The following is a 20,263-nucleotide window of genomic DNA, read 5'->3' on the forward strand; positions in this document are numbered from 1 at the left end:
ATGTTTTGGTGTGTTAGAGCATGTCTTGGATGTATATTTTTCTTAGGAAAATGCAGAAAGAAACACTAAGAAAATGTTTTAATATTTTTTCAAATTTTAGGCAACTAAGGCTGGATTAAAAATCTACAGACCAGGAGTAAAACAAGATGATGAAAGTTCTGGTGGCTGGTTTAGTTGGATATGGAGCTGGTCAGGTGAAAAAAAGGATGAACAAAACCCAGAAGTAAAGGGCTCAAGTATGTGAAATTATTTGTATTTTTTGCTGCTACTAAAAATGACTTATTGGAATGATAGGTCCCTAGCAATGTCACTTTTGAACTTGTATAATATTTGTACTATCTGGTTATCGGTGTTTACATTTTCTCTTAGCTTTTCTTTTTTTTCCTGATGAAGTTGTTAATTGCATGTTAACAGAGGTGTCTTACAGTTCCTTCTGTAGGTCTTCCTGAACTGTCTTAGATTTATACTTTCTCATGCCACAGTTTTTGTGTTTGTCTGGATGGTGTCCTGTGTGTGGAGATTTGAAGAAAGTGCTAGAAAACAGTAGCAATTAATGTAATTAAGTAGCATTTTATAATTTGCCTGCTTATTGCAGTGTCATAGAGTTTGATTCACAGGACACCTAGTAAAGGTTTTGGAACATGGAAAGTAAATCAGAAAGGTTGCTTCTGTTGTTACCAAGCTAGAAAATAGAGTAGGTCAGGATAGAAGCATAACTGCATTTTAAAGCAATTCAGGACAATTGTTGACAGTATCTACTGTATGTTATAGACCTACAAACACTGGAAAGTTTGTAACAGGATTTGCTTTTTCAGATACCTATATTGAGTTGAAGTAACCTCTTATAATGTGATAGGTCTTGAAGAGCTAATGACACGGGAAGAGAAGGCTAAACTTTATGCAGCAATTGGATATAGTGAAACAGCTGTGGATCCAACCCTTCCAAAATCAGTGAGTCATAATTGACTTTGACATTAAACAATTGGTAGCTTTATCTATTAATAAAAATCTAAAGATGATAGGAAATAACTTTTTAAATTACTTGAAGCTCTGCCTCTATATTTGAGTATTGTTCTGACACTTTTAAGTTAGTTCATGCTGGGTTTGTGCAGAACAAAGAAAACTTGGATGTAATTCCAGGAGAGTGTTTATAGAACTTACTTTGCATATTCTGAAATAGTTCTAAATTAAATATTGCTCACTTAAGTTAGAATCAGATCATGTAAGTAGTGTATTGTTGTTCAAGTTATGGCAATGCTTCATATATCCTCTTATAATATTAAGGAACTTTTTAAGAAAGTGCACTAAGTGATTCACTGCAGTCTTAAATATGAGTGATAGTAGATGAGGTAGAGTAGGTAAGTATATACAGAAAGAGGTAATTGAGGGAGTGTAGTGAGGAAGAGCAACATTTTTGAACCTTTCAGAAACAGACTGATAAGTCATCTTTATGCATGATACTTTGTGCAGTACAATGGACTGCCTTCCAGCTCTATGTCAGAAGCCCTTTATCTCAAAATGTGCTGAAGAAACATAAAAAATGTATGTTTGTAAGCATAGTCTACTCTTACTCTAACCCTGCCTCTTTATAAAAGCTATCTGGGAATGACTTGAACACCACCTATGATACAAGTCATATCTAGCACTTGAAAAATAGTATCAAAGTGGGTTTTATGGTTTTCATCTCTTCATAAACTCTACCAAAATGTATATTAACATGTTTTATAATCTGCTGTTGTTTTTCCTGCCTATCCAGTATGAAGCCATGAAATTCTCTGTGAAGTTATCAAGCATGTCTGTATCAATAAGAGAAAAAGGACAAACTCTTGCGCTGGTAGAATTTGCATTAAATGACTTGAGTACAGTATTTACCCAACGACCAGGTGCACAGGCAATAAGGTGAACTTTCTCTATCAACTGTTTTTGCTCTTCATGAAATGTCAATGATGGCTAATAGGCATTTTAAGGCTCTGTTATGATGTTTAACTTCCATTTTTCAGTGTAATTCCTTGTGCAGTTTGAAGCAGAATCATCCTGCAACTGATTGACAAAGTGAATGTATACTGTTGTCATAATTAAGTTCTCTCCATCTTTAGAATTTTTTGTGTGGATACAGATTTTCTCATTTTTTTTCAGTTTGTTACATTCAAGCAATCCAGTTACTAACTTGTTTCTTACTTTGAAAGGTAACCATTACTCCATTTGTTGTCTTCTAATGACTTGTTTGTGGGCATTTAACATGACTGAAAACTTCTTGAATTTTCAGCTGAGCTTCTCTGTTTCTGGAAGGAAGCTGTAACTGATGATTTGGGATGGATTTTGTGCTCTCACAGTAAATTAGGAAGGCAGCAATCTGAAATATTTTAATGTCAAATGTAATTACTTAAAAATTTGGGGGGAGGGTACCCTTCCTGTTCTAAACCTTGTTCCCCTCTACTTTGGTTCATGTTAGTGTATTCTATCTATGATATTAAGGTACTATTGATCTTGCTGAGTTTTAGGTATAATTTTTAAAGTTTTGCTTGCAGCTTTTCTGTTTGTTCCCCTGCGCATCTAAACAGCCCTAATAGTCCTATCCTAATGAGAAAAAAGGGAAGAAAATAATGTATATTTAACGGTGAAACATTCTCTCTTGAGTGCTGGGAGATAAAGATCTTCAACTGAGAGCTGTAAAAGATATAAAAAATAATTTCTCACAGTAAGGAGGCTATTATTCTTGTGCTCTTCTGGTGTTTCTTTTACGTCTCTGCACTGGAGCCCCTCCTTCTGTGCTGTATCTCTGTTCCCCAGTAGAAATTGTGCCATCTTATTTCTCACCTCACACTACAAAATTCCCATTTGCATGTGTATTCTGTGCCCTGAGGACACCAGTCCTCAGGAAAAGTGTATGGAGTGAGTAACTTGTACCTCCTTTCTTATTTACTCAAGAGTGGCTAGTAGTCACAAAAGACAATGAAATGGAGAACAGGTAACTCACGGACCTGTATGTTACACTCTTAGGCTAAGCTATTTAGATTTAAGGTAGAGCAGAGGTATGTTGTCATTGCAGTTTTGTTCGCTTTTTGCTTTCAGCTTTTTCTTGATACTCATACCATTTAATTGCACCTAGACAGATGGATATTACATCTGAACATGCTGTTTACCTTTCTTTACAGATTTGAAATAAAAATCACCTCACTTGAAGTTAAAGGCATGTCCCGAGAGAAGTGTCTCCTGTCGTCTCGAACAGTCTATTCTGATGAGAGTACCTCACTTTTAAGCATAATGTTTGAGACTAATCCTTTGGATGAGAAGGCAGATCAGGTGCTTAGAATAGAGTCACAGCCACTGGAAGTAGTGTATGATGCTGTAAGTAAATATTTGAATAAGTTATACATCGTGACAAATTTCTCTAAGTTGTACATTTACCATGTATTGTTACTGCTTTATTTCAACAGAAGACAATAAATAGCTTAGTGGATTTCTTTAGGCCTCCAAAGGATGTACATTTAGAGCAACTGACATCAGCAACTCTCATGAAGCTTGAAGAGTTCCGTGAAAAAACATCAACAGGCAAGTGCTGCATACTCTTCTGATGGCTTGCTCAAAAGCTTTAGATTCTAGACAAATGAAAATATTACATCATTCCATATGGAGATGCATAGGTCCAAGTCATAGCTTTTGAACACAAAACCTAAAGAAGCTGAATTCTGCATTCTTAGAACAAAGCATTTGTTCTAGGTATTGGATAACTGTATGTGTGTACCTTTTTCAGCTTTCTTTGTAAAATATGCTCCACATCCTGAGGCAGTATTTTAGTATTTTTCTTATGTATTCCATGCAGAGTTCCATTTTTACAAATTTGCTAAGATTTAATATGCTTGGTTATCCTCATTACCACTGAATAATCTGGTTCTGATAATGATTATTTTTTTGTGTGTGTGTGTAAATATGAAATCATTGTATGTGTCTATTTTAACTTAAGCACAGCATTACTTTACAGGTATATCCAGTGGCTTTTACCTTTGCAAGAATGCTGAGTTGCACATAGTAGTCTAAAAGCTCATTCACAAATGAGAAGCCTGGTAGAAATTTCTGAAAATATACTGTACATTGCTTGTAAAATCTTGGCTGAGGCTTAAAAAATTACCAGGAGAAGATTAGATCTGCAGAATCAGAATCTCTGTTGCAGGAGGCGCTGCTAATCTCAGAAGTAGAATAAAAAAAAGATGGAATAACGAATACGTTCAGACTTTCTGTCCTTCTCAGGAAACAGTTCTTAACACTTCTCTTTGAAGCAGTAGGAAAATAGCTGGAAAATATTGGGTAACAGTGAACTGCAGAATTGATGGAACTTGATACACCAGAATAGTTAGTATTTTCAGTGTCACTGAACTCAACTATGTTCTCTTTGCAAATTAAGGAAAAAAGAGTATTTTCTTGAACTTCTCTACATCACTCAAATAGAGTTGAAAACTGAAAAAAATCTTTATCTTTCTATTAATCCAAATTATTTTGTCCTGCAAATCCTGAAAGGTGGTTGCTGTCCTGTTCTTCATTGACTAATCTAGGTCTCCTGCGGTGGGACAACCTTTGATAATGTTGAAACCAAGTTATTTGCTTTATTAGCAATGTGGGTGTGCTGCTGTGTTGTTTTGTCATCTTCATAATTTATTATCTTTACTTCAAGTATCATCTTGTTGCACCTGATAAATATTTAATCAGTTGTGGCTGCATTCTAAGGCAGTTTTCAGTGCTGACTTGAAACAAGACCATTCATTCCTCTTCAGATGAGAAAAAACCCAGAATTTTATCTCAAATGTTCTGACAGTCTTAATTTCCCAACTAGCTGCATGATTTTTTTAAACAGAATTTTTGTAAAACTTTCTTTGCTGGTCTTCAGTGTCTGAAGAAGGAGATGCTTGTCAGGGGAATCAGTGTAAACTTCAGTATCACAGTAGTAACAACACTAGCAGTTTGGCCAGTGCGGTTGGATACTCTCAATAAGAGCTTCCAGAAAAATTAAATTTCTGAATCCATGTAACACAGTGGGCTAAGTAAGAATTTATTAACTTGTAGTACACTCTCCATTTCTTCTCATTTAATCTGTGCTCAGTGTGAAACTTTTTTGGGTTTGTATGTGTCATGTTGCCACCTCTACTTGTCCATTAATGTTGTGTGCTACTGTAATTTCATCTAGTCGGTGCTTCTGTAAAGACTGCCTGTAATTACTGGTTCAGAAGAAATCTGAAGAGCATCTGTGCCTGCAATTAGTCTTAGTTATCTAGCATTCAGAGCTCATTTGATGTTACACTTCAATTTCTTTTTGTAGTTTCTTTTAATTCCATAACTGCTTTATGGATTACTTTGTTAATATTTATTGATTATATTATGTTTCAGGTTTGTTATATATTATTGAAACCCAGAAAGTTCTTGACCTCAAAATTAACCTTATGGCTTCATACATCATTGTTCCACAAAATGGATTCTATGGCGATACATCAAATTTACTGCTTCTGGATCTTGGTAGTCTTAAGGTATGTATTTATCTAATGACATAACTTATTAGAAAATTGTATTTTGTGGCACTGGGTATGTAAAAGATCCTCTTGAAGTCTGTGTACCGAGTATTTATTTTAAACTGTTTTCCAGTAAAGGCAGAAATTACTGAATTCTTCTCAGTAGATTCTTTCAACCCAAAAGAATTGTTAGTAAGTAATCCTTCCCTGGAGTGAAACTGCTGTTGATGCTTTGAACTGTTATGTGGAAAATGTCTTAAAATTTTTTACCTTAGAGTATCAACTAGTAAACTTTTTACTTACAGGATTAAGTGGTTGTCTTATTTTTAATATTACAATTATAATTTAGCACTATAAAGAGACTGTTCCTACATATTATTAGCGATCTTACACCTCAATGGTGAACTTGTGTTCTCTCAGGACAAGTGATTTTACATGTAAATGAGCAATTTATTTTTTAATTTCCTTTGGGTGAGAATGGTTTTGCCACTTACTGCCTTTTTATTATCTGTTTGCCTTACCTTCTTTTTTAACAAGAATTTGTTTCAAAGCTTAGTATCTTGTTAAAGTAAAGTTTTCAATGTCTCTGCCACAGACTTAACTTTCTGAGCATGTGGGTTTCACTTAGGATAATCTTGCATTGGAAAGAACCTTTAAAGGTGGACCAGACCACCCATCCTGCAATGAGCAGTGACATCTTCAACTAGATCAGGTTGCTCAGGGCCCCATGCAACCTGACCTTAAATGTTTCCAGGGCTGAGGCTTCAACCATCTCTCTGGGCAACCTGCTCCAGGTTTTACCACCCTCATTGTAGAACATTTTTACTATCTTGGTTAAATCTACCCTTTTTTTGTTTAAAACTATTACCCCTTGTCCTATCACTAAAGGCCATGCTAAAAAATTTGTCACCGTCTTTCTTCTAAGATCTCATTAAGTACTGAAAGGCTGCTGTAAGGTCTCCCTGGAGATTACCAGGAGATGACCTCCTTCAGGCTGAACAGCCCCAACTCTCTCAGCCTATCTTCATAGCAGAGGTGCTGCAGCTGTCTGATCATTTCTGTGGCCCTCCTCTGGACTGTCTCTAACAGGTCCATGTCTTTCCTGTGCTGAGGACTCCAGAACTGGACTCAGTACTCCAGGTGGGGTCTCCCCAGAGCAGAGTACATGGGCACAGTCACCTCCCTCGACCTGCTGGCCACACTGCTTTTGATGCAAATGGTTTAAACCAGGATACCATACAGTTAGCTTTCTGGGCAGTGAGCACATATGGCCAGCTCAGGTCCAGCTTTTCATCCACCAGTACCCCCAAGTTCCTCTCTGCAGGACTACTCTTAATCCCTTCATCTCCCAGCCTGTATTGATACCAGGGGATTCTCCCAGCTCACTTGCAGGACCTTGCACCTGGCCTTGTTGAAAAAGAATCTGTTGTGCTTCAGGCACTGTAATTAGTGAAAAACATTGCTGTCTAGATATTAAAAATAATTTTGATTTACAACGACATCACTTATTTCAGTGACTGATATGCTGTTCGTTTGTAGGCACTGTTCAATAATGTATATAGGTTGAGTGCTTCAGAGAGTGTCCTAGATCTAAAGGGGGGGAAGGGGTCACCACCTCCTTTACACCTGTAGGAAATTACTCTCAGAATACACTTCAGAGTCAGATGCCAGTAAATACATCTGTGAGGTTTTTTTTCCTGAAACTGATGAGTCATTTTCATAGTGAATGTGATTCTTGGATTGGTTCCTATCCTTTAACAGAAATTAGAAAGCAAGCTGAAGGAACTGGGAAATACCAGAAGAAGAAAGTTAGGTGCCTTTCAGAATATGATTAGTAATTCTTTATTTACTTTGAGTGACATATGCTTAGGTGAGATGTAGGCCATTCATTGAATGAGTGTGTTTAATAAAAAACGAATAGACTTTTTCCTTCATTTATGTACTAGATAAGATCAAGCCTCAAGGGGGAAAATTTAAATCTCTATGTCAATGCAGATATGTAAGTGGACTCAATTTAGGTTTCACAGACAATATTAATTTAATAATTCTGTATTCTGAATCTGCAAGTTATTTTTAATGTAAAAGTAGTCATTGTTCAGTAGCATTGGAAAAATAAATGCTATTTCTACACTAGTATTTAAACCTTTTTCATGGTTATGAACCTTATCTTTAATATTTTTTGGTTCTGACAAAAGCAGATATGGATGAAGAATTATTAGACATTTAGTGTCAGGACAGCCACATTTCATCAGAGGTGAATAGCAGAGAAACAAAATAATGTGAAAAGCCAACGAGCTACAGGCATCTGAAGCTGAATTAAAGGAATATTTTCTGATACTAAAGGAAGGACATTAAACATCAAAGATGAGTGGTCCAACCTCCTTTTTCCCTTTTACTCTGTTTGAATAACAGGCAATAGGTTAATGCCATGACTAAATTCTGCAGGATTAAAAAATGGATTTCATATTTCTGAGGCAATGAATGCAGCAATGTTTTTATATATTAAAAAATTTAAAAGTTGCTCTGCTGATTCCAAAGAGTTTGAGATGTTATGCCTTGGGATATAAGTCACTATAGGAGAGTATTCTATAAAAAATATATTCTATGAATCTTCATAGATTTGAATTATTTTTAAATTTTGTTTCTCTCCTTGAAGAAAAAATGGAGTTTAATACTCTCCATTTTTTGTTTTGATACAGGCTGCTAATTTTAGCAGCCTGCTCTGCTGTGATATTGGTAAGACACTGTGCCTTAGGACTTAAAAAAAACTTACTCTTTTTTTGTGACTGTTTTTAAGATGAAAAGCAAAAGTCGTTCTGATTTATCAGAACTCAAAGTAGGACAAAGCACTATTGAAGATATAATGTCAAGAGCTTATGACAGTTTTGACATCCAGCTCAGTAGTATACAGTTACTATACAGCAAACATGGTAAGTAGTAATGAAGGTAATCTTCCTCCATATGAATAAAAATGTTTTTATAGTTCTTGTGCCTTTTACATTTTTAACTGAAGCAGTGAAGAATCTTTGGAACATATTTATTGAGCTCATGTTCTGAACTCAGTCCTATGAATGTGTTATGAATTAAAAAAACCATACCTTTAAGCCTTAGATTCCAGTCTTAACTTTTGCTAAATAAATAAACTTATAAAAATCTATTATTTTTTAAGGTGTCTCATTTGAATTTTTGAGTAATAAATATTAGTGTATAATTAATTTAGTTATGGTATTTTCCTTCAGTGTTTATTCTTTGCTTCCCTCCAAAAGTAAAGCAGAATCCATGAGTAGTTGATAATTTTGTGAGAGTAAAGAAAGGATCAGAATCCCTTTATTGAAGGAAACTTCTACCAGTGGTTTGGGAACGAACAATATAGAAAAAGTCAGAATGAAAGAAATTTTAAGCATTTGATTTTTAACCCTCTGGCTCCAGAGGGGAATCCAGAGCCTATGCTCCAGGTACCATGCATGCTAATAACTGGGCCCTTAGAAGTCTGCAGGGCATAGACAGAGTAGCTGTTCACATGTGAAGAGTAGAATTTAAGTAGTTTTTTTGTTGTTGTGTTTTGTTTGTTTATTTTGTTGTGGTTTTTTTTTTGTCTTGTAAAAGTTACTGTGTCACCTGAATTTTTAGCAATATATACTAGTATCAGACAATTTAATTTTGTGATATGTGTAATGAGAAGAGAGCTCTTTCAAAGTTTAAAGCATAGGTTTTCTTTGCTCTTCTAGATGAGAACTGGCAGGAGGCTCGGGAGCTGAAATACTCATCTCAACATATCTTGCAGCCCTTGGATGTAAAAGTGGAATTTAGCAGGGCTATGGTTGTTACAGACGCAAGAATGCCCAAGTATGTGTTTTTTCCTATTTTGAGTTGTATGGTAAATTGCTTTTTTAAATGGGGAAGAAAAAGGAAAAAATCAAGGACTATTTTACATTGGCCATGTGTGCATCTTGAAGGTAAAATACCTTCATTGAGAAAAATAAAGAATAAACCCAGTAAGTTGCCAAATGTTGAAGAGGAGTTTGAATTATTTTAGAGAATTACACATTGTTACTTTGTAACAGCAAAACATTCAAAGATCTTTATCACAGATACTAATACCTATTCTAGTTAGGCAATACCTGTTCTAATAGCTACATTTCAGTTCACAGTGAAATACTGGGGAATAAAAAATCTTAACTTAAGGAATCTCATTTATAAATATCAGAAAGTTATTCTGAAAAGTATTGTGCTGTTGTACTCCCTGTCCTTCATTTAAGTTTTTCATCTTGTATGTTTATCTACTGGAGATCGGTTCTCAGAGAAACAGCTATTAATGTAATGATTTTTCACTTAGTAAGAACACTATTAGTTATGGAAATTGTACTCAGTCAGAAGAAAATGTATGTTAGTATTAATGATGAAACTTTGATCTTAAAGATCACTGAGTCAAGGTGACAAAGATTAACTTTACATGTACTTTGGAAGCACATCTTCACTAATGTCTGATAAGGACACTACTGCCTAAAAAAATCTAATCCATTTGGAAGCACTTGAAGACTAGCACCTCAATGCATCATGAGGTAATTCTGTTTATTAAGTTATGAATTATTTTCTTCTGTTGCCATAAGATAGTGTATACTTACTTCATTCTTAACACTGTTGAAATTTGGATTATAGATAGGCACATCAGATAATTAATGGCATAAAAATAGGCCTAGGCTATTGCAGAGAATTGTTTAGTACAATTAACAAAATCAAAATTTTGCTTAGGAAAATACCCTAAAAATAATGTACATAATCAGTGCAGTGTATTGTGAATGCCAATCTCAATGATTGCATGGTATGCTGGTGCTACCTTCTGGAAAGCTGGGAGGCCAGATTCTGAATTTTGATGCTTGACTTCACAAATCATCTTATTCTTTCCCTCCTTACTTTTCTGCTGTTTGGTGGAAAAGGTGAGATAAAGAACATACAACTGACAGATATGTCTTTTTATGTCAGAAATTCGAAGGAAGGAGAGAGATTTCATTCCTGTGGTCATACAACAGATTGTTGTTTTAATGTAGGTTTGTAATCCACCTCTCTCCAAGTTATGCTAGTATAATCTGGGCTAAGGAGTGTCCACTCTTAATGAGATGACCTGCTGCAGCATTGTAGTGCTACATGTCTTTAACTGTTTTGTTTACCAGGTGTGCTTCTCCTTTTTGGCAGTTTGTATCTAGACTGATGGGAGATTTTTCCCTGATGAAGATTATTTCTGTATTCCAAATTCTCATACAGTCACTTACTTGACAGTAAATAGTTTCTACCTGTGTCTAGATACTGGCAAGATTTTCTTTCACTGAGATTGTCATATTACTTGGAGATGAGCTGTTGCTTCTTTCTGAGTGCCTACACTGTCTACAGCTGTTAGGAATGCCATGGACAGTAGTTTGGTACTAGATAAAAATATACTACAGTTAATTACTAATCATAACTAATACTTTAACCTGCGGCAGGGGTACAAGGAACCATTTCAAATCTAGCATGTAGGTGCCATATATCAGTGCTTTTTACATCAAGTATAGGTATATGAATTTATTTTAAGTGTACACGTAGCTATATATCTATATTTCTGTTTGTGTACGTGTATGAAAAGGCAGCATTAAATTTTTTTCTGAGCTTTTTTACGTCAGTGGTTGGAACTGTGATGTAGAACAGCATAATTCTGTTGAAAAAGGTGAATGGGAAAATGTTTGGTACCAAAATAGCTTTTTTTACTGTAGTAAAAATTTGTGAATGAGTCTCTTAGTTTGGAGGGCACTTGTGTTACTTTAAGTAACCTAGAAAGCAGAGAACAAGGTGGCTGTGTTTTTTTTAATTCTTTGTTGTTTGTACTACTTGGGTGACCACTTAATCCAGCTGAATTCCTTTTTGATTTTGCTGTTCAGAAACAAGAATGAATTCATCAGGATTTTTGGTGGCTTTGTTTAAGAAGGCACGTTTCTATATTGCTGCCTTGAAGAGAATACTAATTTATTTGATTTTCATTTGTTGAAGAGCACTGTATTATGGACCTTTCACTGTTAGCTGTGTTTTTGTCTCCTCATGTTTCCTAAGCCTTAAAATGTACCTTAAATCTGTGGTTGGATCTGAAAATCTGCCTTTCTTTCAATTCTGAGAATAGAGTGCAGTGCTTCTTATAGTTTCTTTCACTTCATGTTTGAAAGCACGAGTGTGATTCTGTAGGTTTTTAGCCTAAGCTTTTTTTATTATTTTTTTTTAACCTTGTGATATGGTTTCCCCATTTTCTGAAGGGGGTGTCTGGGAGTCTGTCATCTGACTTTTGAAGTTGTATGAAGCCAGTATTAAGATACCAATATTAAGAGCATCCTTTCATATTGTAGTGTTCATTAAAAAAAAAAAAAAAAAAAAGGCAATTTGAAGGGTTGTAAATTATTTTCATCTTTTAGAATGGCATCCTTAACATTTTCTTCTCTCTAAATATAACTAGTCTGAACTTAGACAAAGTTTCTGCACAGATTTCCTAATCAATTGAAGTACTTAGGTCGTCCATATCTAAGTCTCTACAAGTTGGGAGTAATTTGGGAGTAATTGTATTCCACTTGATGTTTTCTGAACCTTAAAAGTTTTTGTTAAAGGAGTGGTGTAGTGAGCCTGGGATTATTTGCAGTTACCTGCCTTGTCTCTGCTAAGTGCCTTCATGTAACTGCATGGGCTGTCCATTGTACAAACATTAATCAAAAGTGTCTTAACAATATACATTAATTTTTGTAGGTTTAAGTGTAGTGGAATTGAGAATTGCTACATGTCCTAGATTACTGGAGCACTCAAACTGCAGATGGTGATTTTCACTCAGACCCAGCAGCTATATGTCTACCTTGCCCCTCTCTGTTAAATTAAAAGAACAAAAAAAGAAAAAAGTCTGAATTTCTCTCTGACAGAACACAAATAAAGAATAGAAGTCAAAAGTAGTTGAGAATTAATTCCTAAGAATTTAAGGATGTGAAGAATTGTAGAAAACTAGGTACTTCCTGTTGCTAACACCTACGTCTTTGTGCTTGGTTTGCTTGAGTATGAGAAGCTGTTTTTCCTGTTACTCTTGTAGTCTCAAAGTTAGTTAATGGTGATCAAAACGTGGAGTTTTTTGTCCTCACATCGTGTCTGATGTATTACCTTGTTTTCCTTTGCAGATGGGGCTGTGACTTAAGCACAACTCCTCCTATTTCTTACACCACATGTATAAGCATCTGCTGCTGCCCATTTTTAGAGACCTAAGTTGGCTTATTGGGCAGACCTCTTTATCTGTTCTAACTAGATTTTGTGATAAAAGCATAATAATATCCTTGGAACCAGCTTTCTGCTTACTTCTGTTCTGTACACTTCTGCGAAGCTGGGATAGCTTTTAGTTCTTTAAAAACTTAGTGTTTGCACTAACCCCTCTCCCTGCCTTTTTTTCTGTAAAAAAGACTGTGCAAAGGCTCAGTTCTGTGATTCATTGCAAGTAATGAAATTCAGTATATAAACAAGAGGGAACAATTTCTGATTTTGAGACAAATGTGATTTTTGTAGCCAATCAGAAGTGGTTGTTAGTATTATTTTCAGTCCTGATCTGCAAGACGTATCAAATGGAAGAATACATTGCATTGATAGATGGGTACTTGCTGGTTAAGTAACTCCTTTGTGTGCAACAGAAGTTACACACATATGTACGTATTACATAAAATGGTTAGATGAGTGATTTGTGTGTTTTTCAGAAGTAAACTTAATGAATTAGTTTTAAGATAACTGTTTTTTACGTAACAGGTTCAAACTGTCTGGACAGCTCCCTTTACTTTCCATCCAAATATCAGACCAGAAGCTGACAAGTGTCTTGGAGTTAATTGATAGCATTCCTAAGCCAGAAAGTGCTCCTGCTCCCAGTACTGCTCAAAAAATACCTGAGGTATGGTTTGTTGGTTGTTTTGTTGTGTTTTTTTTTTAATTCATTAATAATTATCAGATAAACACCTTCTTGCCCTTAGTATTGCAATTCTGAAAGGAGCAGAAGAAAGTGGACAACAAGCATTCACTTAATGCTTCTTGAAAAACTTAGCTAAATCTCTAAAGCTATAGGAATTTTACTTGTTATTTGATTAGTATGTTGTGATCTTTAACCAATAATTATGAAATAGTTGTGCAGTGGTTGAATTTAATATTAAAAAATCTCATACTTTTATTAATGTGAGAATGACTTCATAGTTCATATTAATCTTGATTAACAAATATGTTAACTTTTGCTGAGGATTAGTTCAATTGTACCTTCAAATTTAAACGCATATGAGAGTGCTGCAGAGTTTGGGCTACGCTATTTTGTGTAGCAAAGAAAATGTTGAAATCTTGGAGTTTTTAAAGCTGAAGTATTATGTGGATCTTAGACAGGAGTTTAACTTCCTAAAACAAAACAAAGAATAAAATATCCACTGTGATTAGCATTGGCTAAACAATGCCTGCCTGGGAATAGTGACAGCTTCATCTCAGCTGACTTCACTGCTCTTCCCAGCTTTTCTTTATTCAGTTATACAACATGCCTGAGTGCATACCTGAGTCCTGCCTTGCATTTCTGAGGTTCAGGAGTGTAGAGTGATTTCTCTCCCTGCTTCCCCATGCCCGTAATAAAAATGGTTCGAACCACTGTTTTATGCTTTATTTGGGACAGAGTATCGGCACTTTCTTGTTATTATTCTGGAAAAGTACATTTTGCCTTTTGATATGAGTTGATTTTAACAAAACTAGTAAATTAACTCCAAATTGCTGATTTTTACCGTCACTCTAGTCTGCGTGATCTGACTATGTTAACATAAATTTAAGGCAGTTCCGTATAGCATTTTTACATATGTGAAATCTCAAAGTCAAATGCAAAATTGGTATCTACAAATTACAAAAAAATGGGTAGACTTCTAATTACCAGTTATTTAATCTTTTGTGTTCTTGATTTTAAATGAATAATGGTGATCTTTGTGTTTTCTTTTTTTTAAGATTACTTAATAATTATCTTTGCATCTTTATACAAATTATTCTGCCCTGTTTCTGATGGCTGTTGCTGCAGTGTCGGTGATGTTTTATGTGGGTTATGTTAGCATAATAGTCAATAACTGTAAATGCACACAACTTAGACATGCAAGTATATATAGAGTGAAGATAGCTTGCCTGTAACATGTAGTTCCTGTCATCTCTCTTATGGTGATACTAAAATTCTAGCTAGATCTTACCTGCTTTTTCACTGTTCACATGCTAATGGTACCCCCAACTAAAAGCTGGCCTAGTCTCTGTTTTGTGCAAATAGTCACAAACTTTATTGAAGAATAAATGATGGAATTTTAGTATCACGTAAGTAAAATGTACACATATAGATGTCTATACTGTACTTTATAACAGCACCTATTCTTGAATTGAATTACAGAGTTCAAGTATTAGGTTTAAAATATTTTAAGTTACTTTGTTGTGCTTAGTATTGCCTGTACATTATTTGGGCCGTACAAGATGAAGTGAATGTATTTGCATTATATGCAGCGTCCATATTAAAACCTGCTCAAGCTTCTGTCTGATGCAGAGCTTAACAGACTCTTAATTGCTTGAATTAAATTCTGTTAGTTTGAGTGAATTTGCTGTTTTGGTGGTGGTAGATACACTCTGATACTTTCATCCTTGTAGCTGAAATTCTTCTGAGCTGTGTTGCCATCATGTTACTTCTGAACCAGAAAGAATGTGAAAACCTTTTTCAGAGCTCTGCATGTGAACCTTGTTCTTTTAACATTTTGAGTTAGTGGAGGATTTATTTTTGGACAGTGAAAACAGAAGACTTCTCAGAAGATATCCTTCTAGGTTTTTGCACCCTGCACTTCCTTGTACTTGAGTACAAGAAGTCTGTCCCCTGCAGGGTGGAAGGCTTTGTTTCTCATGATTTGGTACGGTGAAGTCAAGTCTCACAGTTTCTTTTCCTTGTCTTATAATGTGAAAGTGTTAGAGGTGAGACACTTTCACAGTTACAGGACTTAGAAACTTGGTGTATCTATCACTCAGACTTCAGTGAATAAACTATTTGGTTACCTTCACTAAGAAGATTTAATTCTGCCATATATGATACCTCATAGAGTGAGGATTCTTGTCTTTTTGCCCACTCTAGTGGCAGAACAGTGACATTTCTCACATTTATGTCTGGGTTATGTGTAAGCATCTCACAATTAAAGACTGTACTAGCATCTTTTTTTCTGATACATGAAGAAACGAGATTTGACAAGACTGAAGTGCTGGATCTTGCACTTGGGCCATAATCACCCTATGCAATGCTAAGAAGGCCGCCAGCATCCTAGCCTGTATCAGGAACAGTGTGGCCAGCAGGAGCAGGGAAGTGATGGTGTGCCTGTGTTCAGCACTGGTGATGCTGCACCTTGAGTACTGAGTTCAATTCTGGGCCCCTCATTAGAAGATGGACATTAAGGTGCCTGAGTGAGTCCAGAGAAGGGCAGTGAAGCTGATGAAGGTCTGGAGAACAAGCTTTATGATGAGCAGCTGATGGAATTGGGATTGTTTCGCCAGGAGAAAAGGAGGCTGAGGGGGGAGATCTTACTGCTCTCTACGACTAAAGGAGGCTGTAGCGAGGTGGGTGTCCATCTCTTCTCCCAAGTAGCAAGTGTTAGAGCAAGAGGAAACGGCCTCGAGTTGCACGCAGCAAGGTTTAGGCCAGATATTAGGAAAAGTGTCTTTACTGAAAGGGATGGCAAACACTGGGACAGACTGCCCAGAGAAGTGCTCATCCCTGGAGGTATTTAAAATACGTGTAGATGTGGTTCTTAGGGACATGGTTTAGTGCTAGACTTGGCAATGTTAGATTAATGGTTGGACTTGATGATCTTAAGTGTCTTTTCCAACCTAAATGATTCTACGATTATATGAAATTTAGAAACAATTCTGGCTGCTCTGATGTTTTCTTCAGCTCTTTTTTCTTATTTTTTTCCCCCCATCCTGCCACTAGTATCATGTGACTTTTATAAAGATCAGCTGATCTTTTCCTGGTCTCTGAAGTTACCATACTGTAGTCCTTTGAGGAACTAGGTTATGTCTTTCTTGAGCTTCCTTATGAGTGCTGTTTGTCTATCTTTTGATCTGTCGAGTTTGATGCTTGAGCCTGTTTGCCGTATTTCCTGATGTATTCTCTCTATAGCTGGATGGGTGTGCAGTACCAGCAGTTTCTGCCTGATCTAGGCCTCCTTTCTCCCCATGCTTTTAATTTTAGTAATATAAGTATTTAGCTGCAATTATTTGCACTTAAAATAATTCCAGTTTCTTTAAGTTGTGAAACTTCCATGCAGCGTGTGTGCATATAGTAGCATCACTAATGATTTCAAGAAAAAATTTTATGGTATCTCCTGTTTCAGGCTGCAATATCCCCTGTGCTCTCAGCACCACATTTAACACAAGGTGTATTTCCTATGTTGGATCTTCATTCATTTGCTGAGTCAGGTAATACAATCGATTTTGAAGTCTGATTTAATAAACGGGTCATGTCAAGGTTCTGAGTTCATTGAATTAATTTGTTTCTGTTGCAAACACTAGCATGTGATTTATGATGATGTGATAGAGGGAGCTCTAGATGTGGTGAATAAGCTGCAGAGGCAGCAGTGGAAATAATTACAGAAACAGACTTTGTTGCTAATTATCAGCTATGTAATCTTCCCATACTTGTGCATTTAAGTTTTTATAGATGTAGATGTAAAAAGAGTAGGTCATGGTACTGCAAAATATCAGCTGTCTAAAATGTACGTGTAATGTTGTGAATTAATCCTTAGAATCTGAAGAAGAATTTTATGATGCTTTAAGCAGTCCTGTGGAAGACGTGCCATTTTTTGAAGCCCAATCTGGTTCCCTTAAGCAAGCTAGCAGCACAAGGCGAAAGAAACTACGTAAACAAGAATCTTTGAAAAATATGACAGAATTCCAGCTAAGGTTTGAAGTAGCTGAGGTAAACCCACATCTTAAAAATTATTTATCTAAAGCACATTTGAACTGTAATCTTTCCCTGTGTATTGTATTCATGAGTCCATGTCTGCATAAGTACTGATTCCCTCTTTCTTGCTGAAACTTATTCTGTAGAGTTTTTTGACGAGTCGCAGTGATGCTTCTTGTCGTCACTTAAATGCTCTGATTTATCCACTTTATTTCCCAGCTGATTTTATGACTAAGTTTTCTTTACCCAACTATCACTCAAAAATCACATTACAAATTCAGTGTGGCGTAAGCTGTAGGTTTTCACATCTTTTTTCCAGATACTCCTGTGGTCACTGGGAAAACTTCATTAATGTTTCACCTTGTAGCAAGTGCCCTGTTTTTTGCTCCAGGTTTTTCCCAGACTCTTGTTGGCCTCACACCTAAATCTGTAATATGTTCTCAATGAGGTGTTTTACATGTTATTCTTGCTGTTTCAGGCTCAGGGGATGGGAGGGGAGAGGAGGGGGAAGTTGTGGAAGAGTATTTCATGCAAATGCCAGACACCATTTCGGATGGTATCAGGTAGTCAGTAAAACAGATAAAGTCTTCCAGTGACATTACCTTTTTCATTAGACCATCAGTGGCTTTAACAGTGTTATTGCTGCTACTTACTGTGTAACTTTACAAATAAACCATATGAATTCAGTTAACTTTACAGATGGAAACTTGGTTTTGTGTGATTACAAGACCTTGTTTAAGAACTTGTCTAAAGAGAGATGCTGTGTTTTGCATTATTCTCTAATGGAAACTGTCTTACAGTCTATAAGAAAAAAATGCGATTGAGAACTTATTAAGAATCATCTTTCTGTTTATTTGCTTTATATTTTAAAATTAATTAATGGTTTTGGTTTTGATTTTTCCCTATTTGTAAAGAGCATTATGTGAAAAGGTAGAGTATATACCTTTGTTTTGCTTTGATTATAAAGGCATAACAACAGGTCAGCTTGCTATTCATTGAAGAACATCTTTGTCATGTGTGGGTGAAAAAGCAGGAAGTTCTCTTACCTGATACTCAGCTTGGGAATCTAATTCATACCAGGAGAGTTCAAAAAAGTTCCAGTGAAGGCAGTAAACTCTTTATAATGAGTGAAAATATAGTTTTGACTGGGTTAAACATTACAAAATGCTTTACAGAGTTGGTTTTAAAAATACATTATTTCATGTAAATATAACTTTGGTATTACACGTGTGCATGTTTTAAGCTTTTGTTAAAGTAGTATTAAACAGAATTCTAGCAATTTTGTTTGTTGAACTGTTTATTTTTTCCAGCATATTTGTTGTATAAAGTTAAGTAATCAATAGACTTTAATCGGTAAAATGTATGTAAACATATAATCCTATATAAAAATTAAGTGAATAATCCCCTACCTTTTTTTTTTTTTCCCTGTTCGTTTGTTTGGGGTTTTTTAGGTTTTAATAAAATTATGCCGTCTTACTGATAATACTGAGACACCTGTGCTGCAGCTTGACATTTTAGGGTTAGGCACTGAACTAAAATTAAGAACATTTGACATGACTGCAAATGCTTTTCTTCGTGAAGTGTGTCTGCTGTGCCCAGAGTATATGGGTAAGTATTTATAGTCTGATAAAAAAATATTCACAAGTGGCACTGAGCATTTGTCTTTAAAAAAACTTGTAGGGCTTTTTTTTTGTCAACCGAGGAAGATCTGCTTCCTAAATGAAACAAGGCAGAGGAGGAAGGTAAAAGTAATTCAGAAGCTTATTCTCTTAGTAATGCTTTGATAAATATGTTCTAAAGCTGATGACTTTAATGGAGGCATCTAACTATTTTAGATCTGCAGAAGATGTTTTGAGATTAAATAGTAATGACAACTAGGAGCCTAGTTTGTTGTCCAAAAATGGTTAAAAGAGTTGTAGAAACCTTGTCAAATTTAAATTTATTTTATTTTTAGAAAAAGTAATGTATTTTATTCTTTTGGGTTTTTTTTAAGATGATAATGACAAGCCAGTTTACATAATTACTACTTTGGATAATGTAGATGATGATCTTCTCACTCTGGAGTACATAAAGGTGAGAAAAGAGCAGATGTTGCTTTTGATTTGTAAGCCAATCATAAACAGTACGGTATTATTAAGTAATTGGTGACGGCTTCTCCTTACTTACTCCTTAACATATTGAGTGTCATGTACGAAGTCTGTCTAATCCCTAAACAGACTAACTTGTAGATCTTACGTTGTAGTTATTTTTTTTAATTCTCTCAATTGAAATTTTCAAACATCTTCTGATTTGTTTGTTTGTTTGTTTGGTGTGCACGCTTGGTGGAACAGGCTGACATTAATGGGCCAGAACTGAAAACTGTCTATCAGAATGTTCTTCAGAAAATAAAGGTATGTTATCATTTTTTTAACACACTTTTTAAAGTGTTGCAAAAGAGGCATATTGGGTAAACATAATCTGTTCTTTTAGGTGAACTTTTCATCTCTAGATGTGCATTTGCATACTGAAGCTCTGCTGAATGCTATGAACTATCTGAACAACCTTCTACCCAAACAAGAAACTAAAATTGCAGAAGAACACATCCATGAAAAAGCAGAGGAGAGGAAGGATGTTCTGAAGAAATTAAGTAAGTTTCTTCTCCCCTCTCCCTCCCCCTTGTTTTCATTCCTCTCCACTTATTAAAGCATGAAAGAAAACAGACATTTTCTATTTTTGTAAGCCTGTCAATGACTTTTGAAGTGAGAAATTTTGTTTAGGGTGTATTGACTCAGCTACTTCACTGCCTATTTTAATTTCA

At 35.5% G+C, this 20,263-nt stretch overlaps 1 protein-coding gene across 5 annotated transcripts in view; it reads left to right on the plus strand.

The window, feature by feature from the left end:
• The window catches only part of VPS13A (vacuolar protein sorting 13 homolog A), a 103,036-nt gene that overhangs the window by 18,109 nt on the left and 64,664 nt on the right, over positions 1 to 20,263 (plus strand). For all 5 annotated transcript variants that reach the window (XR_007891884.1, XM_051643454.1, XM_051643453.1 and 2 more), the window contains exons 15-29: positions 101 to 236; positions 857 to 951; positions 1,757 to 1,899; positions 3,156 to 3,348; positions 3,438 to 3,552; positions 5,380 to 5,516; positions 8,296 to 8,428; positions 9,227 to 9,344; positions 13,287 to 13,425; positions 16,898 to 16,982; positions 17,309 to 17,481; positions 18,918 to 19,074; positions 19,460 to 19,539; positions 19,797 to 19,856; positions 19,936 to 20,092. Coding sequence is in view for 4 of the 5 variants with exons in the window: in XM_051643454.1 (XP_051499414.1) it covers positions 101 to 236; positions 857 to 951; positions 1,757 to 1,899; positions 3,156 to 3,348; positions 3,438 to 3,552; positions 5,380 to 5,516; positions 8,296 to 8,428; positions 9,227 to 9,344; positions 13,287 to 13,425; positions 16,898 to 16,982; positions 17,309 to 17,481; positions 18,918 to 19,074; positions 19,460 to 19,539; positions 19,797 to 19,856; positions 19,936 to 20,092 (1,921 nt within the window). In the remaining variant the exon portion in view is untranslated. The remainder of the gene's footprint in view (positions 1 to 100; positions 237 to 856; positions 952 to 1,756; positions 1,900 to 3,155; positions 3,349 to 3,437; positions 3,553 to 5,379; positions 5,517 to 8,295; positions 8,429 to 9,226; positions 9,345 to 13,286; positions 13,426 to 16,897; positions 16,983 to 17,308; positions 17,482 to 18,917; positions 19,075 to 19,459; positions 19,540 to 19,796; positions 19,857 to 19,935; positions 20,093 to 20,263) is intronic.

This window comes from Apus apus, chromosome Z (assembly GCF_020740795.1).
Source record: "Apus apus isolate bApuApu2 chromosome Z, bApuApu2.pri.cur, whole genome shotgun sequence".
Taxonomy (NCBI): domain Eukaryota; kingdom Metazoa; phylum Chordata; class Aves; order Apodiformes; family Apodidae; genus Apus; species Apus apus.